General features: G+C 42.5%; 1 protein-coding gene across 1 annotated transcript in view; it reads right to left on the reverse strand.

Annotated features, from left to right (window-relative positions):
• Window positions 1–26,835, reverse strand: part of LOC123994795 (beta-1,3-glucosyltransferase-like) — a 119,547-nt gene that overhangs the window by 70,628 nt on the left and 22,084 nt on the right. Inside the window, exon 3 of the mRNA XM_046297786.1 lies at window positions 5,955–5,994. Coding sequence (XP_046153742.1) covers window positions 5,955–5,994 — 40 coding nt within the window. The remainder of the gene's footprint in view (window positions 1–5,954; window positions 5,995–26,835) is intronic.

Below are 26,835 nucleotides of genomic sequence, written 5' to 3' on the forward strand. Positions count from 1 at the left end.
CCAAGATAAAGCATAGCAGTGTGAGCAGACAACACAGAGTTACACATGGAGTAAACAATTAATAAGTCAACAACACAGTAGAAAAAAGGGGAGTCTACATACAATGTGTGCAAAAGGCATGAGGAGGTAGGCGAATAATTACAATTTTGCAGATTAACACTGGAGTGATAAATGATCAGATTGTCATATACAGCTAGAGATATTGGTGTGCAAAAGAGCAGAAAAGTAAATAAATAAAAACAGTATGGGGATGAGGTAGGTGAAAATGGGTGGGCAATTTACCAATAGACTATGTACAGCTGCAGCGATCGGTTAGCTGCTCAGATAGCGGATGTTTGAAGTTGGTGAGGGAGATAAAAAGTCTCCAGCTTCAGCGATTTTTGCAGTTCGTTCCAGTCACAGGCAGCAGAGTACTGGAACAAAAGGCGGCCAAAATGAGGTGTTGGCTTTAGGGATGATCAGTGAGATACACCTGCTGGAGCGCGTGCTACGGATGGGTGTTGCCATCGTGACTAGTGAACTGAGATAAGGCGGAGCTTTACCTAGCATGTACTTGTAGATGACCTGGAGCCAGTGTGTCTGTCATTGCCAACAAAGGGTATTTAACAAAGTATTGAGAAAAACTTTTGTTATTGAACAAATGCTTATTTTCCACCATAATTTGCAAATAAATTCATAAAAAATCCTAAAATGTGATTTCTGGATTTTTTTCTCTCATTTTGTCTGTCATAGTTGAAGTGTACCTATGCTGAAAATTACAGGCCTCTCTCATCTTTTTAAGTGGGAGAACTTGCACAATTGGTGGCTGACTAAATACTTTTTTGCCCCACTGTATATAAGGCCAATGGCACGAAGAACAATAGATATTAGGCCAGGCTAACCCTGGGGAGTACTTTTCTTCAGGGCCATAATCATATTTACAATCGCAAATGGTTTGGTCCACAGTCCGTCACACAACTTGTAGGCTAATTGCAATTTTAATTAGTACATCTTCGGCCCCTTTTTCCTTACATTTTTAGTCATTTAGCAGACGCTCTTATCCAGAGCAACTTAAAGGAGCAATTAGGGTTATGTGCCCTGCTCAACGGCACAGATACATTTTTCACCAAGTAGGTTGAAGGATTCGGACCAGAGACATTTTGGGTATTGGCCCTACGCTCCGCTAGGCTACAAGGTGTGTTGAAAGACACTCTAATGAAGGTATTTCCTATCTGTAATGTATCCGGGTAGAAGGAACATGAAAAAGACGAGTGCTCGTTTTGTACATGTAACATCTGTAAATCTCACACACTAGAGGACAAATGTGACTAAAATACATCCAATGGCTGACATGAACAGAATAATGGGATGACAACGTGGTGCTAGAGTTCAAAGGAGCTTCCATATTGATTGTGGATGATTTTCATCCCCACCATCTGTTGAGTGGAACTGGGCAGAGACAACAGTTCACTGCATTGATTTTCAACGGACGAGGAGGCAGATGCAACTAGGAGAGGAGGGTGGCGGGTTTTGGAAGAAAGTGTACAGTACAGGCTGTAGATGCCCGTATATCACACATTCTGTACACTCATTGAGGTCTGCCCCTCGGTGCACACTCGGCATCAGATGCTCCTTCTGAAGAACTCAGAACTGTTGCAGCCACACAATGTCTTCTTGATCTCTGTCCAATGTTTGCCAATTGGATACCCATACATGCTCAAAAGTAAATAGGCCAGTGAGTTCAGAGAGACCTAGCCTGATGCACATGCTTTCATTTAACAGTTTTTCGAATTCCAACCCCACAAACAATATCCTGCGCTTTCAGACTAGCTTAGCCTCCCTGGTGTGACAGAGCAAATTACAAATGGCAGTGCCAGATAGCTCGGTTTGTTCAGATAACAGTGTCTGTGTGCGTTTCCATTCGGCTAAGGTGCCAAATGAGGGCATTATAAACTTGTTTTCGTCTGCTTTTGTTTCCGCCTTGACCCAGTTGATTGAGCAAGCCAGCAGAGGTCTCGAGTTTCCCCTCCAAAACTCCTTGGCGGCTTCCTGGAGCCCTCCCCTCGATCTGAGTACTCTGTTATTGTATTAGAGCTCTCAAGCATGAAAGGCAAACATCAGATCCCTCCATTCGCTCTACTTATGAAATGTCTGCTGCCATCAAATTAAGAAGAGGAGAACTCCATTGAATAGTGAACAAGTGCAAAGCTGTATTGGGTTCATTTAACTTCCCAGGGTTAACTTTCCGCGCCACGATATCCTTATTTAATGAGACAGGAATTCCTTTAACATCAAACAGATAGCATTACGACCATTCACAAGATTTCTCCTCTATACTGTATGGGAGGGGTTTCAATATTTACCAGACAACAGGATGTCTCTCAAAAATCCCTTGTTTAACAATGACGGGGAATAAGGAAGCATAGTAGTACAGAACAAGGCCTTCTCTTGCTCGTCTAAAATGTAAACATTGAGACTGTTGTGATACGTCAGTGTAAAGCCTCAGTGATTTGTTAATTCCAGTACATCTCATGCTGGATTACCCTCATTAGCACAGATGCAGCTGAATATAAAACACATATCGCACTACAAATTGTGACCTACATTAATTAATATTGGCCAATACCATACAGCTCTCTCTGAAGGACTGTGTTTAAAATCAAAACACTCGCACGGAACAGATGCTGGCGTTGGTATTCATTGATGTGACAGATCAATGACTTTAGACAATAGTACATTGAATCATTTAGCACGGTTAAATGCAAAATAATGTGATTGTGGATAGTCAGAATAATAGTTTGTTCAAAACATTTACATGCTTTGCAAGAAGAACGATTTCCCTCATAAGCCTGTTTACATCGAGACATCTGAAATCAGGCTACCTGATGGGACTTTTGATAAATGCAGAAAATTGCTGATCAAAGTAAATGTTCTACTACAGTTTTACCATGTTACTTTGGCCAAGTGTTTTTTGTATGCAAAAACAATTTATAAGAGGCATACTTTCAGTTTTTCCAAACTCACTCGCACATACATTGGGAAAGTATTCAGACCCCTTGTCACGGTTCCCTCTGGTACTTTCCATGCACCAGTTTCAGAGGTCTACGTCACCGGCCTCTAGGAACTGAACTGTGTCAATACACACACATGGTCCCCATTTCTTCACTGATTTATATTTGTACAAATGTGCCCTTTGGTTCACCATTCGGTTGTTGATTAGGTCTCTGTTGGTCGTGTGAGTACCTGTGCCTTGTTGTTTTGGCTTTCGTGCCGCTTCTGTTGAGCAGATGATTGTGGGTCTCGTCCCGTGTTGCATCACTGTGCATTTGCGTTTTCGGGTATTGTCCCGTGTATTTATTGAAGGTACTCCTCGCTCTTTTGTTTGGGTTTCAACCCTGTGTTTTGTATAGTGTTTGTTTGGTCTTCGTCCCCGTGCATTTACATGGCACGCTAAAATTTGGGTGATTTAAAAAAAACTATTACACATTCCTGCTCCTGTCTCGCGATCCATTATACCAACGTGACACCCCTAGACTGTTTCTACATTTTGTTACGTTACAACCATATTCCAAAATGGATTAATTAGTTTATTTCCCGCATAAATCTACACACAATACCGCATAATGACTAAGAAAAAAAACAGGTTAATTTATTCAAACTAAACAACTGAAATTTGACAGAGTACCAGTCAAATGTTTGGACACAGCTACTCATTCAAGGGTTTTTCTTTATTTTTACTATTCTCTACATTGTCGAATAATAGTGAAGACATCAAAACTATGAAATATCATATATGGAATCATGTAGTAAACGAAAAAGTGTAAACAAATAAAAAATATATTTGAGATTCTTCAAAGTAGCCACCCTTGGCATTCTCTCAACCAGCTTCATGAGGTAGTCACCTGGAATGCATTTCAATTAACAGGTGTGCCTTGTTAAAAGTTACATTTGTGGAATTTATTTCCTTCTTCATGTGTTTGAGCCAATCAGTTGTGTTGTGACAAGGTAGGGGGGTATACAGAAGATTTGGTAAAAGACTAAATCCATATTATGGTATGTACAGTTTAAATAAGCAAAGATAATTGACAGTCCATCATTACTTTAAGACATGAAGGTCAGTCAGAGCAGAACATTAAGAACATTGAAAGTTTCTTCAAGTGCAGTCGCAAAAACCATCAAGCACTACGATGAAACTGGCTCTCACGAGGACCGCCACACAAAAGGAAGACACAGAGTTACCTCTGCTAAGTTCATTAGAGTTAAAACCTCTCTTGGATATTCAGGATGGTAGCATCCCACCTCAACAGACAGTGAAACTGCAGGGCGCCAAATTCAAAACATCAGAAATCTCCGAATTAAAATTCCTCAAGCATACAAGTATTTTGGCACCATTTTAAAGATAAACTTCTCATTAATCCAGCCACAGTGTCTGATTTCAAAAAGGCTTTCTGGTGAAAGCACACCAAAAGATTATGTTAGGTAAGCACCTAGTCACATATAAACACAGCCATTTTTCCAGCCAAAGAGAAGAGTCAAAAAACAGAAAGAGATAAAAATGAATCACTAACCTTTGATGATCTGCATCAGATGACACTCATAGGACTTCATGTTACACAATACATTCATGTTTTGTTCGATAAAGTTCATATTTATATCCAAACATTTGAGTTTACTTTGGCGTGTTATGTTCAGTAGTTCCAAAACATCCGGTGGTTTTGCAGAGATCCACAACAATTTACAGAAATACTCATCATAAATATTGTTGAAAATACAAGTGTTATATATGGAACATTAGATAAACTTCTCCTTAATGCAACCTCTGTCATATTTCAAAAAAGCTTTCCCGAAAAAGCACACCATGCAATAATCGGAGTACAGCACTCAGACAACAAAACAGCCAAACAGATATCCGCCATGTTGTGCAGTCAACAGAAGTCAGAAATAGCATTAGAAATATTCACTTACCTTTGATGAGCTTCATCAGAATGCACTCCCAGGAATCCCAGTTCCACAATAAATGTTTGATTTGTTCGATAAAGTCCATTTGTCCAAATACCTCCTTTTTGTTTGTGCGTTTAGTACACAATCCAAAATCACGACGCGCAGGCAAGTCCATGCAAAATTTCAGATGAAAAGTTATATTACAGTTCGTAGAAACATGTCAAATGAAGTATAGAATCAATCTTCAGAATGTTTTTAATATAAATGTTCTTCTTAATGTTCCACCCGGAGAATTCCTTTGTCTTTCGAATTGCAATGAAACGCAAGCTAACTATCACGTGAACGCGTGTGGTCAGCTAATGGCACTGCCAGACCTCTCACTCAATCCCCTCTCATTCACCCACACTTCACAGTAGAAGCATCAAACAAGGTTCTAAAGACTGTTGACATCTAGTGGAAGCCTTAGGAAGTGCAATATGACCCCATAGACACAGTTTTCGATAGGGAATGAGTTGAAAAACCTACAAAGCTCAGATGTCAACCTTCCTGGTTGGATTTTTTCTCAGGTTTTGCCTGCCATATGAGTTCTGTTTACTCACAGACATCATTCAAACAGTTTTAGAAACTTCAGAGTGTTTTCTATCCAAATATACTAATAATATGCATATATTAGCAACTGGGCCTGAGTAGCAGGCAGTTTACTCTGGGCACCTTATTCATCCAAGCTACTCAATACTGCCCCCCAGTCCCAAAGAAGTTAACTGCACCTGAGATTTAAGCCCAAATAAATGCTGATTCAGGAAGTGTGCAGTACCGTTGTTTCGATTTTATTTTGTACATTGTCGTATAACAACAAGTAAGAGGGTATTGTACAGTGCAATCATACGGTCTGCAATATTGGTTGAATCAAGTGAGACATTTTAGAAGATTAGATGAGCAAACAGCTGAATAAATTCCTACTTTCTGGACCTTTCAAAGTGGTCCTTTCTATTGAACCATTTCTGGATGCATGGAGAATAATCAATGAGACTCACCTAGCTGGCTGTCATAGAGGACTTCCTCTGAATCCTGGTTCTGAGAAGAGACAGAGAGACAGAGAGAGAGAGAGAGAGAGCGAGATCGAGACTTATTAGAAGGCTTAGTGGCAGGGTTTACTTTTCATTTGAATGTAACAAAACAAACCAGCAGGTCCAAACAATTAATTTCATGTGACAGTCCCACCATCCCAGTATTAACACTCCCCTAATTTCACTGCATTGTGTCAAAGAACTGTAACAACTACTGGAGAAGGAATAGGTCTATTTAGCAGTCTCAGGGGAGGATTCAGCATAACAGAATGTAAACACACCGGGCCATAGCCGCAGGAAGTCATTTGAGGGTGGGGGTGCTGCACTGCCGCCGACGGCGGTGCGATGCAGAACAAAAAAAACATTGCCCACACTGAAGATGTCTACATGGTCCGCTAGTACAGATCTAGTAAAGGCCCACTGTACTACTTTTGTAGTTGAGTTTGATAATTATCTGTACAAAACACTTAATCTGTTAACACTTGTGGAATATAAAAATACTTGCTGTATACAGTATATGTTCTCCAGTTTCTTGAAATACTTTGCAAATGCAACTTATTGCTATGTGAAAACTGAAACGGTCTATTAATCATTTTTACACTTTAGTAGACGCTCTCATCCAGAACAATTTACAGTTGTGAATGCATACATTTTCATATTGGTCCACCGTGAGAACCAAACCCACAAGCCTAAGCGTTGCAAGTGCCATGCTCTACCAACTGAGCCAGATCATCACAAACCATTTGATGTCTCAATGTACTTAATTACTGTATTGGACATTGTTTTTCTTCATGGTGATGGAAAGGCTTCAGGTATAAACCTAGATGACCAGCCTATGTACAACACAGTGCATTTATAAAGTATTCAGACCACTTGACTTTTTCCACATTTTGTTACGTTACAGCTTTATTCTACAATTGATTAAATTGTTCAACACAATCTACACACAATAACCTATATTGGCAAAGAAAAAACAGGCTTTTAAACATTTTTGAAAATATATTAAACAAAACAAATGGAAATATGACATTTACATACAGTACAGTAAGTATTCAGACCCTTTACTCAGTGTTTTGTTAAAGCACCTTTGGCAGAGATTACAGCCTCGAGTCTTCTTGGCTATGATGCTACAGGCTTGGCACACCTGTATTTTGGATAGTTTCTTCTCTGCAGATCCTCTCAAGCTCTGTCAGGTTGGGTGGGAAGCGATGCTGCACAGCTATTTTCAGGTCTCTCCAGAGATGTTTGATGGGGTTCAAGTCCAGGCTCTGGCTAGGTCACTCAAGGACATAGGTTTTGGCCTTTCTAGGGAGTTTTTCCTAGCCACCGTGCTTCTACACCTGCATTGCTTGCTGTTTGGGGTTTTAGGCTGGGTTTCTGTACAGCACTTTGAGATATCAGCTGATGTACGAAGGGCTATATTAATAAAATTGGATTTGGATTCAGAGACTTGTCTCGAAGCCTCTCCTGCGTTGTCTTGGCTGTGTGCTTAGGGTCATTGTCCTGTTGGAAGGTGAACCTTTGCCCCAGTCAGTGCTCTGGAGGAGGTTTTCATCAAGGATCTCACAGTACTTTGCTCCATTCATCTTTCCCTTGATCCTGACTAGTCTCCCACAGCAATATGCTGCCACTACCCTTCCTCAACTTGTATAACCTAAAGTTTGTTACTCATGTACTGTTGTTTAGCGATGCTACAGTAAATGTAGAAACCTCTGGGTTATTGGGAGGAATAATGGCCGATTCGCCATGTCATTAGTAGTTCCTAATTGTGTGGGTTTTTTAGTGCCTGTAGCATCCAGGGCTCCTTTGCTCCAAACACTTGGCTCAATTAAGACAGTCAGAGAGCAGTTCCTCCATCGTGGCTGTCAAGTGCCTGTAGCTGTCTGCAACAGACCATGGAGGAATGAGGAAATCAATCACAGCATTGAAGAGATGTCTTTTCACCTCCCATCTTTCAGAAGAAGACAGGTCTCAGTCTTTGGGGAAGAAGGAAGACTGTATAGCCTACAGTTCTGGCAAGTCTCAGGAACTCTGCAGCAAGAGCACAGCGGTATTAATAGATAATGAGGAGGGGAGATAGAAATATATTTTTTGATTTATGACTACCTCTAGACTAACAATTACTCCACTCCTGGGCTCGGCAGGCCCCTTTGGAAAGCAGCACAATTTAAACAAGTCGTAAATTCACAGTGAGGCGGATGTGGCACTTTTTTTGGCATCACCGGGGAGACAAGCGGAGGGGTGGAGACAGTGAATGGAGCCATCGGAGGACATCCATCTATTAACCTCCCTCAGGACATGACCACTTGCAACCATTAGAACAACACCGACCAGCGATGGTCATTTAGCTCATAGAAAGAGATGTCCTCCCCCTGCCTGACACCGGTCACAACAGCACCTCTCTCTCTTAGTCATCTGTCACTCGCTTCTCCCTATTCCCTTCCTTCCAATATTCACCAAACTTTAATGGGAGTTTCTGACAAGTACTGTATCTGGTAGAGACATTTGAATAACAGGAGGCTAAGATTGAAGACGAGCGGGAGGGAGGGAGAGAATTACAAATCTTCTATGATGCTTGTTCACTTGCATGTACCTTGTTGTCAGATTTGGGTGTAATCAGAGTGAAAGGCATACTTATGCATCGGAATACAAGACAACATCCAGAGCTAATTTAATTCAATGCCATTGGTGGATAAAAATACATTGGCTTATTTGGGCTCAGTAGCTTAAGTCAGTCAGGCCCATGGGTTTCTCAATCCTCACATTGCATTCCTCTGTAGTCGGTCTCTGAGGAGAGGCGCTGCCATCCTCAGGCTGCATTATATGAGATGATTTGCCTATATATTTCTTATATATTAAAAGCCTGGAGGCATCTGTATCTGCAAAAAGTGATTAACCATTGTGAATATCCCAGTGAAAAAAACACAAATCACACGGGTCACTGGCATTTGCTTCATTTTCAGCAATTAACTAACCAGCACTGAATCTAATAAGACATGGGGGGTATTCCAGAATGCAGGATTATTAAGTTAATCAGCTAACTTCGATAAGCAGGCACATACCTCTTGATTTTTCAAGTTGATAAAGCTAAATTTGTACATTGGTTGTTGTTGTCAAGTCTACCTTGTCAATTTTAAGTTATTTAATTCTTAGGGCTATGCCCCTTTTTTCTCCATTTCCTGCCTGACTGACGTGCCCAAAGTAAACTGCCTGTAGCTCAGGCCCTGAAGCCAGGATATACATATAATTGATACTATTGGAAAGAATTGTTTGAAGTTCGTAGAAATGTCAAAATAGTGTAGTAGAATATAACACAATAGATATGGTAGGATAAAATCCAAAGAAAAACCAACTGTATTTTTTTGTTGAGAGAGACCATCCTCTTAGAAATGCAAGAGAAAGGTCATATTGAAGATTAGCTCCCTGGATGCAATTCCAATTGCTTCCACAGGGTGTCAGCAGTCTATGTTCAAGGTTTCAGGCTTGTAACTTCAAAAACGAATAATACATAACAGTTTTAGTAGGACACAGTCTTTCTTAGAAATCTGTGTTTCAGACGCAGAACATAGGAAACTGTAATATTTCCAAAATAAATATTATAGTATCTGAGGAGTAAATAAAAACATATTTTGACTTGTTGAAACAAAGTTTTGGGGTATATTGTCAGATTCCTTTCTCTACAAGTTGAACGAGTGGATTACTCAAATCGTTGGCGCCAACTAAACATACTTTTTGGGATATAAAGAAGGACTTTATCTAACAAAACGACACTATATGGTATAGCTGGGACCCTTTGGATGACAAATCAGAGGAAGATTTTCAAAAAGTAAGTGAATATTTAATCTTTATATGTGAATGTATGAAACCTGTGCCGGTGGTAAAATATTTTGATGTGGGGCGCCGTCCTCAAACAATCGCATGACATGTTTTCGCTGTAATAGCTACTGTAAATTGGACAGTGCAGTTAGAATAACAACAATTTAAGATTTCAGACGATATAAGACACATATGTACGTAAATGTTTTAAATCCATAATATTTATGATTATTTATTTGAATTGTGCGCCCTCCAGTGTAAGCGGAAGTTGTCCCGCTAGTGGGACACCGATCCTTATTGAAGCAATTCTGGACAGTCAGCTGGCCAACTCATTGATCCAGCTTTCTGCCCCATGAAGATGGTAAATATATAGTGCCTTCAGAAAGTATTGACACCCCTTGACTTTTTCCACATTTTGTTGTGTTACAAAGCGGGATTAAAATGTATTAAATGTTTAATTAATTAAACGAAATACAGAAAAAAAACGCTATAATGTGAAAGTTATATAACATTTGTAAAAATATATATATATAATAATAAACACTAATATATCTTGATTAGTTAAGTATTCAACCCCCTGAGTCAATACATGTTAGAATGTTAGAAGAGCTTTGCACACCTGGATTGCACATTATTATTTTTTTAAAGTATTCAAGATCTGTCAAGTTGGTTGTTGATCATTGTTAGACAGCCATTTGCAAGTCTTGCCATAGATTTTCAAAACGATTTAAGCTAAAACTGTAATTAGGCCACTCAGACATTCAATGTTGTCTTGGAATGATACTCCAGTGTAGATTTGGCCTTGTGTTTTAGGTTATTGTCCTGCTGAAAGGTGATTTTAAATCCACTAAGTTGACTGTGCCTTTAAACAGCTTGGAATATTCCAGAAAATTGGGTCAAAATTAGGTCATGGCTTTAGATGCTTCTGACCTCCAACTTCCGGCGCCGACAGAGATGGCCGCTTCGCGTTCCTAGGAAACTATGCAGTGTTTTACGTGTTATTTCTTACATTAGTACCCCAGGTAATCTTAGGTTTCATTACATACAGTCGAGAAGAATTACTGAATATAAGATCAGCGTCAACTCACCATCAGTACGACCAAGAATATGTTTTTCGCGACGCAGATCCTGTGTTCTGCCTTTCAAACAGGACAACGGAATGGATCTCATGCAGCGACCCAAAAAAAACGACTCCGAAAAAGAGGGAAACGAGGCGGTCTTCTGGTCAGACTCCGGAGACGGGCACATCGTGCACCACTCCCTAGCATTCTTCTCGCCAATGTCCAGTCTCTTGACAACAAGGTTGATGAAATCCGAGCAAGGGTAGCATTCCAGAGGGACATCAGAGACTGTAACGTTCTTTGCTTCACGGAAACATGGCTCACTGGAGAGACGCTATCCGAGGCGGTGCAGCCAGCGGGTCTCTCCACGCATCGCGCCGACAGAAACAAACATCTTTCTGGTAAGAAGAGGGGCGGGGACGTATGCCTTATGGCTAACGAGACATGGTGTGATGAAATAAACATACAGGAACTCAAATCCTTCTGTTCACCTGATTTAGAATTCCTCACAATCAAATGTAGACCGCATTATCTACCAAGAGAATTCTCTTCAATTATAATCACAGCCGTATATATCCCCCCCAAGCAGACACATCGATGGCTCTGAACAAACTTTTTTTTGACTCTTTGCAAACTGGAATCCATTTATCCGGAGGCTGCATTCATTGTAGCTGGGGATTTTAACAAGGCTAATCTGAAAACAAGACTCCCTAAATATTATCAGCATATCGATTGCGCAACCAGGGGTGGAAAAAAAACCGTGGATCATTGTTACTCTAACTTCCGCGATGCATATAAGGCCCTGCCCCGCCCCCCTTTCGGAAAAGCTGACCACGACTCCATTTTGTTGATCCCTGCCTACAGACAGAAACTAAAACAAGAGGCTCCCACGCTGAGGTCTGTCCAACGCTGGTCCGACCAGGCTGACTCCACACTCCAAGACTGCTTCCATCACGTGGACTAGGATATGTTTCGTATTGCGTCAGATAACAATATTGACGAATACGCTGATTCGGTGTGCGAGTTCATTAGAACGTGCGTTGAAGATGTCGTTCCCATAGCAACGATTAAAACATTCCCTAACCAGAAACCGTGGATTGATGGCAGCATTCGCGTGAAACTGAAAGCGCGAACTACTGCTTTTAATCAGGGCAAGGTGACTGGTAACATGACCGAATACAAACAGTACAGCTATTCCCTCCGCAAGGCTATCAAACAAGCTAAGCGTCAGTATAGAGACAAAGTAGAATCTCAATTCAATGGCTCAGACACAAGAGGCATGTGGCAGGGTCTACAGTCAATCACGGACTACAAGAAGAAATCCAGCCCAGTCACGGAACAGGATGTCTTGCTCCCAGGCAGACTAAATAACTTTTTTGCCTGCTTTGAGGACAATACAGTGCCACTGACACGGCCTGCAACGAAAACATGCGGACTCTCCTTCACTGCAGCCGAGGTGAGTAAGACATTTAAACGTGTTAACCCTCGCAAGGCTGCAGGTCCAGACGTCATCCCCAGCCGCGCCCTCAGAGCATGCGCAGACCAGCTGGCCGGTGTGTTTACGGACATATTCAATCAATCCCTATACCAGTCTGCTGTTCCCACATGCTTCAAGAGGGCCACCATTGTTCCTGTTCCCAAGAAAGCTAAGGTAACTGAACTAAACGACTACCGCCCCGTAGCACTCACTTCCGTAATCATGAAGTGCTATGAGATACTAGTCAAGGACCATATCACCACCACCCTACCTGACACCCGAGACCCACTCCAATTTGCTTACCGCCCAAATAGGTCCACAGACGATGCAGTCTCAACCACACTGCACACTGCCCTAACCCATCTGGACAAGAGGAATACCTATGTGAGAATGCTGTTCATCGACTACAGCTCAGCATTTAACACCATAGTACCCTCCAAACTCGTCATCAAGCTCAAGACCCTGGGTCTCGATCCCGCCCTGTGGTGAGGGTAGGTAACAACATCTCCACCCCGCTGATCTTCAACACTGGGGACCCACAAGGGTGTGTTCTGAGCCCTCTCCTGTACTCCCTGTTCACCCACGACTGCGTGGCCACGCACGCCTCCAACTCAATCATCAAGTTTGCGGACGACACAACAGTGGTAGGCTTGATTACCAACAACGACGAGACTGCCTACAGGGAGGAGGTGAGGGCCCTCGGAGTGTGGTGTCAGGAAAATAACCTCACACAACGTCAACAAAACTAAGTAGATGATTGTGGACTTCAGGAAACAGCAGAGGGAACACCCCCCTATCCACATCGATGGAACAGTAGTGGAGAGGGTAGCAAGTTTTAAATTCCTCAGCATAAACATCACAGACAAACTGAATTGGTCCACTCACACAGACAGCATCGTGAAGAAGGCGCAGCAGCCGCTCTTCAACCTCAGGAGGCTGAAGAAATTCGGCTTGTCACCAAAAGCACTCACAAACTTCTACAGATGCACAATCGAGAGCATCCTGGCAGGCTGTATCACCGCCTGGTATGGCAACTGCTCCGCCCTCAACCGTAAGGCTCTCCAGAGGGTAGTGAGGTCTGCACAACGCATCACCGGGGGCAAACTACCTGCCCTCCAGGACACCTACACCACCAGATGTCACAGGAAGGCCATAAAGATCATCAAGGACAACAACCACCCGAGCCACTGCCTGTTCACCCCGCTATCATCCAGAAGGCGAGGTCAGTACAGGTGCATCAAAGCTGGGACCGAGAGACTGAAAAACAGCTTCTATCTCAAGGCCATCAGACTGTTAAACAGCCACCACTAACATTTAGTGGCTGCTGCCAACACACTGACACTGACTCAACTCCAGCCACTTTAATAATGGGAATTGATGGGAAATGATGTCAATATATCACTAGCCACTTTAAAACTATGCTACCTTATATAATGTTACTTACCCTACATTATTCATCTCATATGAAGTACAGTTCCCGCTCAGCCCAGTCAAAACTGTTCGCTGCTCTGGCCCCCCAATGGTGGAACAAACTCCCTCACGACGCCAGGACAGCGGAGTCAATCACCACCTTCCGGAGACACCTGAAACCCCACCTCTTTAAGGAATACCTAGGATAGGATAAGTAATCCTTCTCACCCCCCCCTTTAAGATTTAGATGCACTATTGTAAAGTGACTGTTCTACTGGATGTCATAAGGTGAATGCACCAATTTGTAAGTCGCTCTGGACAAGAGCGTCTGCTAAACGACTTAAATGTAATTGTAATATGCATACGTATATACTGTACTCTATATCATCGACTGCATCCTTATGTAATACATGCATCACTAGCCACTTTAACTATGCCACCTTGTTTACATACTCATCTCATATGTATATACTGTACTCGATACCATTCTACTGTATCTTGCCTATGCTGCTCTGTACCATCACTCATTCATATATCCTTATGTACATATTCCTTATGCCCTTACACTGTGTATAAGACAGTAGTTTTGGAATTGTTAGTTAGATTACTTGTTGGTTATTACTGCATTGTCGGAACTAAAAGCACAAGCATTTCGCTACACTCGCATTAACATCTGCTAACCATGTGTATGTGACAAATAAAATTTGATTTGATTAAGCTAATTGACATCATTTGAGTCAATTGGAGGTGTACCTGTGGATGAGATCATGGGAAGATCAAAAGAAATCAGCCAAGACCTCAGAGTAAACAAAAATGTTGATCCTTAGGAGCAATTTCCAAAAGCCTAAAGGTACCACATTCATCTGTACAAACAACAGTACGCAAGTATTAAAAAAAACATGTGACCACACAGCTGTCATACTGCTCAGGAAGTAGACGCATTCTGTCTCCTAGAGATGAACGTACTTTTGTGCGAAAAGTGCAAATCAATCCCAGAAAAACAGCAAATGACCTTGTGAAGATGTTGGAAGAAACAGGTACAAAAGTATCTATATCCACAGTAAAATTAGTCCTATATCGACATAACCTGAAAGGCCGCTCATCAAGGAAGCAGCCACTGCTCCAAAACCACCATAAAAAAACAGACTACGTTTTGCAACTGCACAGGGGGACAAAGATCATACTTTTTGGAGAAATATCCTGATGAAACAAAAATCCTGATGAAACAAAAATCGAACTGATTGGCCATAATGACCATCATTATGATTGGAGGAAAAAAGGGAAGGCTTGCAAGCCAAAGAACACCATCCCAACTGTGAAGCACAGGGGTGGCAGCATCATGTTGTGGGGGTGCTTTGCTGCAGGAGGGACTGGTGCACTTCACAAAAGAGATGGCTGCATGAGGAAAGAAAATTATGTGGATTTATTGAAGCAACATCTCAAGACATCAGTCAGGAACTTAAAGCTTGGTCGCAAATGGGTATTCATAATGGACAATGAAGCATACCCCAAGCATACTTCCAAAGTTGTGGCAAAATGGCTTAAGGACAACAAAGTCAAGGTATTAGAGTGGCCATCACAAAGCTCTGACCTCAATCCTATAGAACATTTGTGGGCAGAACTGAAAAAGTGTGTGTGAGCAAAGAGGCCTACAAACCTGACTCAGTTACACCAGCTCTGTCAGGAGGAATGGGACAAAATTCACCCAACCTATTGTGGGAAGCTTATGGAAGGCTACCCGAAACGTTTGACCCAAGTTAAAGAATTTAAAGGCAATGCTACCAAATGCTAATTGAGTGCATATGAACTTCTGACCCACTGGGAATGTGATGAAATAATAATAATAATAATAATAATAATAATAGCTATTATTCTGGCATTTCACATTCTTAAAATAAAGTGGTGATCCTAACTGACCTGAGACAGGGAGTTGTTACTAGGATTGAATGTCAGGAATTGTGAGAAAAAAATATAAAAAAAATCGGTTTAAATCTATTTGGCTAAGATATATGTACATTTCCGACTTCAACTGCAGGTCCTGGATGTCAGGAAGCTTAGCCCCATACGCACTACCCTCTGTAGCGCCTTCCGGTCAGATGCAGAGCAGTTGCCATACCAAGCGTTAATGCAACCTGTCAGGATGCTCCCAATGGTGCAGCTGTAGAAGTTTTTGAGGATCTGGGGACCCATGCCAAATCTTTTCAGTCTCCTGGGGAGGAAATGTGTTGTCGTGCCCTCTTTACAATGGTCTTGGTGTGTTTGGGCCATGATAATTTGTTGGTGATGTGGACACCAAGGAACTTGAAACTCTCGACCCGCTCCACTTCAGTCCAATCGATGTTAATGGCCCGTTCGGCCCTCCTTTTCCGATAGTCTACAATCAGCCCCTTTGTCTTGCACACATTGATCAGAGAGATTGTTATCCTGGCACTGCTGAGCTGAGCTGTAGTTAAAGAACAGCATTCTCACATAGGTGAGAAAGATGTGGTCCTTCTGTAGCTCAGTTGGTAGAGCATGGCGCTTGTATCGCCAGGGTAGTGGGTTCGATCCCCGGGACCACCCATACGTAGAATGTATGCACACATGACTGTAAGTCGCTTTGGATAAAAGCGTCTGCTAAATGGCATATATTATTATTATAAAGATGGGAAAGGGTAGTGTGGAGTGTGATTGAGATTGTATCATTGTGGATCTGTTGGTGCAATACACGAATTGGAGTAGGTCTTGGGTTTCTGGCATGATGGTGTTTATGTGAGCCATGACCAGCCTTTCAAAGCACTTCATGGCTACTGACGTGAGTGCTATGACACGGTAATCATTTAGGCAGGTTTCTTTCGCCATCTTGGACTCAGGGACTACGGTGGTCTGTTTGAAACATATAGGTATTTCAGACTCGGCCAGAGAGAGGGTGAAAATGTCAGTGAAGATACTTGCCAGTTGGTCCGCGCATTCTTTAAGTACACGTCCTGGTAATCAGTCTGGCCCCACGGCATTGTGAATGTTGACCTGTTTAAAGGTCTTGTCTTACAGTTAATAGTGTACCATCTCATACTTTTGTCCCACTGATGACCCAGAAGGGGTTGATGGGTTTCGTATTCAGATAAGCTTTCAGAACATTCACATCTAGCCTACTAGTCAATCAGCTCACAGTTGTCTGGACACATTCCTTTGTGAAATGCAGGTCAGTCATATTTCAGTCTCCTTTTCATATGGGAAAAATGCAATAGGAAGCCTATTGATACAGACTTTGCATAGGCTATTGGTGCCGATCACTATAACTTTGCTAGTTAGAGCCTAATGCTAGCTAGCTAACATTGAACCTGGTTGGTTAGCTCCTAGCATATTCATGCAGGGTAGTAACAACATGATTTGGCACTATGTTAATTGTTGTTTAACTAGCTAACTTTAGCTAGCTGGCTGGCTTGTTAGCTAACGTTAAGCGTTTGATCGTACACATTGTTTACTTAGCTAGGTTCATTGTTTACCTAGCTAGCTAGCTACATGTCTTAAGCTAAAGTGTACAACACCCGTTGAATATGGCCGGTGTCGGTAAACGTAGGCTGTTTTCATGTTATCCTGAGGTAAACAAATCATCGGCCAGAGCATCAAGTCTGCGCTCTGAACGCTCAGAGAGTGAAACGAGATGAGTGGGGCTAAAGCTTAAGAGGGTGTGTAGACAAAGAAGAGCTAAGAAACTGTAGCAGCAGGATCACAGTACACTTGAAAAAACAAACACTAAGTCTCAAATACTCAGGACACGAACGCACAGGGTAAACAATTCAAGCTTCTGTAAAGGGAAACAGAAAACACACGTCTTTAAAGGGGGAAATCATAATGAGTAATAGAACACACCTGAGTGTCATAATTGTCTCTAGGATGGTCTCTGCCGCCCTCTGGTGACAGGTGGAACTATGACAGTTTCCCTCCTTCTAGGAGCGGCTCCAGCCGTGGAGCCAGGTTGACCACCCCATAGTTGGTTGAAATCTCGAACAAGTCCTGGATCCAGGATGTCCCGGGCAGGAACCCACGCCCACTCCTCAGGGCCGGAGCCCTAGAAATCCAACATGTACTACAGGGTACCTCAGACCCGACAAGCCTCCAACAGAATCCGGACATTTAAGCAGGACGACCATGAACAAGTCGAGGGGGCGGAGAGGCAGGGGTGGGGAGAAGGGACTGGTCCTTACAAGCTTGAAACAGGAGACATGGAAGGATGGACAGACCCTTATATACCTGGGAAGCTGGATACGATTCTCCCCAATTTCGTAGTATCCAATTGGTAGTTAAAGTTGTCTCATCGCTGCAACTCCCGTACGGACTCGGGAGAGGCGAAACACAACCCAACCAAGCCGCACTGCTTGTTGACACAATGCCCACTTAACCCGGAAGCCATCCGCACCAATGTGTCGGAGGCAACACCGTGCACCTGGCGACCGTGTCAGCGTGCACTACACCCGGTCCACCACAGGACTCGCTAGTGCACGATGGGATAAGGACATCCCTGCTGGCCAAACCCTCTCCTAACCTGGATAATGCTGGGCCAATTTTGCACCGCCCCATGGGTCTCCCGGTCATGGCCGGCTGCGACGGAGCCTGAAACCAAACACACTGAAACGGCGAGAGTCCAGTGGACGAGTTCGGCACTGTGTTGAGAGCATACACCGTCCAGACGAGGAACTTTCACCAGTTGCTGTCCTGGGTGGAGACCAAACAGAGGAGAAACTTCTCCAGCTCCTGGCTTCATTTTCTCATTCAACTGTGGGTGGACAAGAGGAGATACTCACCGACTCCCCAACAGGGAGAAGGCGGCTTTCCAATAACTGCCAAGGGCTCCCGGTTGCCTACATCGTAGTTGTGTTCCACTGGCAAGAAAGGCGCATGGGTGCAGTTTTTTGTCCGCCTCGTTCCGTTGTGAAAGTACCACCTCTGCTCCGGTGTCTGTGGTAGATGCCTCGAAGGTACGAGTAGGATCAGGATGAACGAGGGTGGGTCCAAAGGTGAAACATCCCTTGAGCTCCATAAATACCCTGTCAGCCTAGGGAGTCCAGGAAATTGCGGGTTAGGACTGTAAAAGGCGCTGCCAAAGCACTAAAGTTGTGTATAAAACACACCACTGGACCTGCTTGAGTGAGGTGGGACATGGGCAAGTAAGCAACCGCCTCAACCTTAACGGGGTCCATTCTGCAGTAGAGATAATGTGACCTGGGAAAGAGACTTGGGATACCAGGAACTCACACTTCTCTATCTTGACATATAGTTGACTCTGCAGGAGGCATCTCAGGACTTGGCGTACGTGCAGGATGTGTTCCGGAAGGGTCTTGGAGAAGATCAGAATGTCACGAGTCTTGATAGTAATCTGGTTCAGCTCTATGTAACCGATGAGTGTTTCACTCCAACCTGCAGTAGAATGGGCTTGGTCTGATATTCCACCTGACCGGAGCCAATGTGGCGTCCATCGAGGGCTTGAAGCTGCAGAGGGATGGGACATTTCATGCAAATCCCCTGAAATTCACATTTCAAAAATGATCTGCAGCTCCTGAGTCTATGAAGGCTTGAATCTGGTGCTCACGGTTGTCCCAGTGGAGGGTTGCAGCTAGTGACAGACGGTAACTGCACAGATCATCAGGGTCTCCCCTTGTCCTTGCGTTTCCCGTCGGCTCTGGGCATGTTGCAAGAAAATGACAGCGATGACAGAGACCTCCATAGTAGGTCAGCCTTCATCCATGCGCCTGTCATGCTCCTGTGGGCTCAGACGTGTGCGTCCCATCTGCATGGGCTCCTCAATGCTGGAGTCGGGGGGCTTGGGGTGCTCAGGAAACCAGGATATTGGGGTGGTGTGAAAAAGGCACTGTCTCACGAGTTCTCGAAAGGGGTTATCAATCCTGATTGCCAACGTGATCAGTGACTCGAGGTCCTCTCATAGTTCCCGAGAGGCCAATTCATCCTTGATGGAGTTAGACAAATCCTGGTGGAAAGCGGTGACCAGGGCCTCTGTATTCCACCCAATTTCGGCCACTGGTCTGGTCCCTTGGTGGATGTTGAACAGTCGGGTGGCCGTCGCACACGCCAGGGCCTTGCAAGAGAGTAGAGAAATGATGTAGGCAATCATGGCCCAATCGGTGTGGAACGAGGAGGACTGTACACACCTTGTTTCTAGGATGGTCTCTGCCACCCTCTGGTGACATTTATATGTGTACGTATTAATTTATTTTATTAATGTACAGTGCCAGTCAAAAGTTTGGACACACCAACTCGTTCCAGGGTTTTTATAATATTTTACTATTTTCTACATTGTAGAATAATATTGAAGACATCAAAACTATGAAATAGCACATACGGAATCATGTAGTAACCAAAAATGTATTAGAAAATATATTTTGATATATAATATATATTTGAGATTCTTCAAAGAAGCCACAATTTGCCTTGACAGCTTTGCACACTCTTGGCATTCTCTCAACCAGCTTCATAGAGGTAGTCATCTGGAATACATTTAAATTAACAGGTGTGCCTTGTTAAAAGTGAATTTGTGCTCAAATAAGCAAAGAGAAACGACAGTCCATTATTTTAAGATATGAAGGTCAGTCAATCTGGAAAATTTCAAGAACTTTGAACGTTTCTTCAAGTGCAGTCCCAAAAACCATCAAGCGCTATGATGAAATTAGCTCTAATGAGGTCCGCCACAGGAAAGGAAGACAAGAGTTATATCTGCTGCAGAGGATAAGTTCAGATTTTCGAGCCTCAGAAACCAAAATAAGAGATGAGTTGCCTGTTCACTGTTGATGTTGAGACTGGTGTTTTGTGGGTACTATTTAATGAAGCTGCCAGTTGAGGACTTGTGAGGCGTCTGTTTCTCAAACTAGACACTCTAACGTACTTGTACTCTTGCTCAGTTGTGCACCGGGGCCTCCCACTCCTCTTTCTATTCTGGTTAGGGCCAGTTTGTGCTGTTCTGTGAAGGGAGTAGTACACAGCATTGTATGAGATCTTCAGTTTCTTGGAAATTTCTTACATGGAATAGCCTTCCTTTCTCAGAACAAGAATATACTGACGAGTTTCAGAAGAAAGTGCATTGTTTTTCTGGCCACTTTGAGCCTGTAATCGAACCCACAAATGCTGATGCTCCAGATACTCAATTTGTCTAAAAAAGGGCAGTTTATTGCTTCTTTGATCAGCATAATAGCTTTCAGCTGTGCTAACATAATTGCAAAAGGGTTTTCTAATGATCAATTAGCCTTTTAAAATTATAAACTTGGATTAGCTAACACAACGTGCCATTGGAACACAGGAGTGATGGTTACTGATAATGGGCCTCTGTACACCTATGTAGATATTCCCCCAACATCTGCCGTTTCCAGCTACAATAGTCATTTACAACATTAACAATGTCTACACTGTATTTCTTATCAATTTGATGTCATTTTAATGGACAAAAAAATAGCTTTAAAAAAAACAAGTACATTTCTAAGTGACCCCAAACTTTTTAACGAAGTGTATATACATGTTTTTGTTGTACTTTACCCCTTTTTCTCCCGAATTTCTTGATATCCAATTGGCAGTTACAGTCTTGTCCTATCACTGCAACTCCCGTACGGACTCGGGAGATCTGAAGTTCGGGAGCCATGCGTCCTCTGAAACATGACCCTGCCAAGCCACGCTGCTTCTTGACACACTGCTCGCTTAACCTGGAACTCTGAGGAAACAACGTACAACTGGCGACCGAAGTCAGCTTGCAAGAGCCTGATGTCAGCTTGCAGGCCCCCGGGTATGCCACGAGGAGGCCCTAGAGCGTGATGGGACAAAGAAATGCCGGACGGCCAAACCCTCCCCTAACCTGGACGACGCCGGGTCCAATTGTGCACCGCCTCATTGGTCTCCCGGTAACGGCCGGCTGGGATCGGATCTGGGTTTGCAGTGACATCTCAAGCACTGCGATGCAGTGCCTTAGACCGCTGTGCCACTCGGGAGACCCTAATTAATGTATAAATGATTTATTCTGTCTGAAAGGAAGGCAAAGAATGCAGCACATTTTTATATATTTATTTTATACAATATTCTTCCTATATAAACAAATCTATAAACAATATTCTGCTCATATGAACACATTTATTTTAGGGCAAAAGTGAACCAATATATGAGAATCTTCAGACAGGTTTAAGGGAGATACCCCACGAAAGAGATACGAGAGGATTCACGAGTGCACACGTTGTTCCCCAGTCTCGCATGCACTGATCCCCCCTCTACCATCAACCCTACACCCACAAAAAACATGAACACACAAGCTGACAGTGCTCTTTCTCTGTTTTTATCTGTCAGCCTTAGTACCAGCACAGTCTCTAAAGCAGAAGAGAAATGGCAGATTGTTGCTCTGCCACCGAGTGAATCAGAGGACGACGATACATTGAATGGACAGTGTGTGTGTGTATGTGTATGTGTATGTGTATATGTGTATGTGTGTGTGTGTGTGTGTGCCCGCGCGAGCGCGCGTGTGGCCTCTGTTGTTCTCCCCAAGACCCAATCCTGTAAGACTGCAATGAAAGAAAACAATAAACCAACTACAACCCACCCCTAAAAATAAGACAGTATTACGGTATTAAACCCCCTGGAGTCACACGATGACGTCATTTAGAATATTGAATAGCTCCCCGTGTGTTTATGCTAGAGACCATTTCTTACAGTGGCTGCAACTCAATCCCCTCTTCCTGCCAATATAAAGTTTCCCCCATTTACTAACATGGGCTTGTGAAAGCGACCTTTTTCTAAACACGAAAGGATCTGGACAAGAAAATCCAAAAAAATGTGTTGTCTGTAAAACCCGAAAAGTGTGAGCCAAAGTCACCACCGTTGAAAGAGTAGACTCTCACTAACAATGCAATGTTGGTTGTTTGGCTCTATGATAGTCACAAGCTTTACGGCATTCGTCTGAACTCCGTAGCAGATTACCTCATTTTGAAAAAGTCTTCTCACAAAACCGACTGTGCAGACCGAACCGTTGGAGCTACAAACTAATATGTCACCAATATCCAAAAAGGGAGACTCTCATGAACACAAAGGTGTTGGTTGTTCTGCTCTACGGTGCACAAAAGCGTCAAGGGAGTTTGTTAACGTAATTTCATTATTTCAATATGTTTTCATATTATGGATGTTATGAATTTTCGCAGCTTTTTGTTAAAAATTGCGCAACATTTCAAAGTCCTGCTACTCATGCCAGGAATATAGTATATGCAAATGATAAGTATGTGTATAGAAAACACTCTGAAGTCTCTAAAACTGGTTAAATCGTGTCTGTGGCTATAACATAACGTGTTTAGGAGTAAAAATCCCTCGAAAAACTGTTCTCCAAAAACACAAAAAATATATTAATCCGCCAGTCAATGTATTGTTTAACCTCTTACTCCTACCCCCTACTTTTTCGAACATTCTGTTAAAAATTGCGCAACATTTCAGCGCCCTGCTGCTCATGCCAGGAATATAGTATATGCATATGATTAGTATGTGTGGATAGAAAACACTCAGACCTTTATAAAACTGGTTAAATCACTGCTGTGACTAACAGAACGTGCGTTTCATCAAAAAGCGCAGGAAAATCTGATCACTGAAAATGGAAATAAATATCCATGCGCCACTTCCAGGAATTGTTCAAGAAGAACCGAATTAAATGAGGCCGAGGTTGCAGTACCTACAGCTTCCACACGATGTCTAGAGTCTTGTCATTTGCTTCGGCTTTGATTCTTGGTCAAACCGAATCAAGGGAACCGATTCCCTCCGGTCTCCGACCGGATGTTTTGGTTGAGAAATTTCTGACATTTTTTCCAGACGGACACCTATAGAATTTACATCGCCTCCTGATGAATTTTATCGCTTATTAACGTATACTAATACCTAAAGTTGCATTACAAAAGTATTTCGAAGTGTTTTGTGAAAGTTTATCGTTGACTTTTTTTATTTTAAAAAATGACGTTACGTTATGAAACGCTATTTTTTTTCATTTATCACACAGTCTTCATAGATCGATATCTAGGCTATATATGGACCGATTTAATCGAAAAAAAGACCCAATAGTGATTATGGGACATCTAGGAGTGCCAACAAAGAAGATGGTCAAAGGTAATGAATGTTTTATATTTTATTTGTGCGGTTTGTGTAGAGACGACTATGCTAATTATTTTGTTTACGTCCCCTGCGGGTCTTTTGGGGTGTTACATGCTATCAGATAATAGCTTCTCATGCTTTCGCCGAAAAGCATTTTAAAATTCTGACTTGTTGCCTGGATTCACAATGAGTGTAGCTTTAATTCAATACCCTGCATGTGTATTTTAATGAACGTTTGAATTTTAACTAATACTATTAGCATTTAGCATAGCGCATTTGCATTTCCAGATCTCTAGATGGGACGCCTATGGGACGTTTACTTAGTTACAGTTCTATTTAAAATGAGGATAATGTTTAGTCATTTATTCATACAATTCCTAACAGAGTTGTCTGAAGTTAACCCAGTAGCGAGCTGTAAAAATTTCAAACTGCATAGAGGGTATAATGTGCCACAAATAACATGACCAAACATTGGTCAAAATGTTTTTTATTTCAGCTTTTTTTTTTTATCGCTCAGATATAGGACAGACACTTCAAAACCTTGTTGCTTAGGAGTTCTTTTTTTACTGTGTTATTCAATGCGTTTCTATGGGCTATAGCAGTGAAGGCCACATTTAATGTTTCATCAAATCATGTTGTATATATTTTTTAGATAATTACAGGGGTTCTAAAATTCTAGATTAAATGGCTAAATGATTAATTTTATGACCATCCTAGAAAAACAATTCATATGTTAGCTTAGTAGATATTGTCATTTAAGGAACAACTTTGGCCCTCCTAGACCCATCACTCTGAGAATACACTCCAGTCACTAGGAGAGCTATAAATAGTTTTACTAATCCATTTTAAAGGCCTTAAAAAGGACTCTGTATTGCAGAAAAGCAATTAAGCAATCTGAATATCCCTCTGCTTGGCTTCAGCAAAAGTGTGGGTGGTCATTTCACCCCCAAGCATTTCACCCTGAGTATTGCTGAATCAAGTCTATGTGCAGTTGCTATCCATTGTTAATGCCAAGGGACACCGGTCTATTCAGAGCACATTCCAGGAGTGCACCTCTCTGCAGACCTCATACAGGCGGGTTGGCATAACACTGGCGTGCAAATCGCTCTCACAGTCTACTATTTGATGGACTGTGGCAGAGAGCACTGATGTCAAATCTAGCAGCATTTTTGCCATTATCACAGAGATGGATTGTTCTCGGCTCACAGAGCTCTTTTTGCTTTTTGCCACAGTGTCTGGAGCCAGAGTCTGCTCCCAGCCAGGGCTAGAGCCCAGATAGCACTCTGTCGGTCTGTCTAGGCCTGGTCTGGTAATCTTATCTGACAGGACGGGCCCAGGAACCCGGTGGTGTTAAAAAACACATTAAACTGAGTCCACACCACTCAGCTCATCTCATAGGCTTAGATAAATCTCTCAGTAAAGCTCTCTCCCTGGAGTGGTTATCCATAGAGTGGAGGAGGAGTGAGAGTGTTGGCTACTGGCAATGAAGATACAGAGAGATAAAGCCATAGAGACGGAGGCTGACTGGTTGTCTGTAACTCTGACACCCATCACATGTTAGCCTCAAAACTTGGCTAGTAGCACCATGTAGGACTGATTGACTCTAGTCTGTTCATCTGCAGTGTCTATTGACATGGGAACATTTATCTGTATAGCCCTCACCCATGGCACAGACAGGGCTAGAAAGGGATCAGAGGCTACAACTGTCTCAAATGGCACTATTCCTTACTACAGGCACATAATGCACTACTTTTGACTAGAACCCTATGGGAAAAGGGTGCCATTCTAGGATGCAGCCTATACATCTCATACACACTACACATCTATAATACATGTATTGCCATCTATATATAATTGGGGTTAAAGGGGTTGAGAAAGATCAGGGGCATTACATCTAGGAGAGGCTTGGAGAGAAAGTAGTTCAATATTATACTGTCAGCCACGTCTTCCAGAGCCTGGTTAATACGTGCTATCCAATCAAAGAGACCTGCTGATGCTGAGACCTAGTGTGTATCCCAAATGGCACCCCATCACCTATATAGGGCACTACTTTTGACCAGGACCCATAGGACTCTGGTCAAAAGTAGTGCACTATGTAGGGAAGAGAGTGTCATTTGGGATGTACACCCTAGTTTCCTCCTTCAGATCATAGTGTAGGGATGGATTTCTCTCACCCACCCGTATTCAATCTAAAAGCCTCCACTCACCTGGGGCAGTGGTGCTACTGTGATGTCACGTTAGAGCTGCGCTCACCAACTTCAATTATTCAATGTGGATGATTCCTCTGAATTCTATATATTCATATGTTCATACAAGAAATTATGTAATTGGAGTGGGGATTTTGAAAATATGATGTATGGATATTAAAAATGTCATATGTAATTAGAATGTTATGAGACCGTTGAAACCATACAATACTAAAGCACCTATTTCTCAGGTTAAGGGAGAACTAACTTAGAGTGCTTTAAATGTCTAACAACAATCAAGAATTTTACTAAATAAGGGCAGTGAAAAATAAGTGAAGAGAATTGCCATGTCACAAATATAGGGAAACCTCCAACACCAACACTTCCTGAGATTAGGCAAACTGTTATAGATTGAGATGAATCCGCTGGCTGGTTATAATAGCAGGGTTAACAGTGAATGCTGTATCTCCATGGCATTTACGTCTGGCAACTTTTTTCTCTGCCTGGCACAGTTTTAAACTGATAAATGACAGATTAAAAAATATGCTATAACTGAACGTATGTAGGGGAGGACACGAGCGGGAGAATGCAGAAGTGGAAGGCAGAAACTGCTGACACTAGGTAAACAGAGTGAGAATGTCAGAGCAGTGTGTGAAGCTAAGCAGCTCCACCATGAGCACTTCTGTCAGAATTCCCCTCACACTGATAACAATTAGAGTGACTGAACACCCTCATTATTGAGAGGTGAGTACACAGGACTGATTGAAAACAAAAAAAGGAAAAGAACAGCAAGAGCAACGGTAAAT

This window comes from Oncorhynchus gorbuscha, linkage group LG14 (genome assembly GCF_021184085.1).
Source record: "Oncorhynchus gorbuscha isolate QuinsamMale2020 ecotype Even-year linkage group LG14, OgorEven_v1.0, whole genome shotgun sequence".
Classification (NCBI taxonomy): Eukaryota; Metazoa; Chordata; class Actinopteri; order Salmoniformes; family Salmonidae; genus Oncorhynchus; species Oncorhynchus gorbuscha.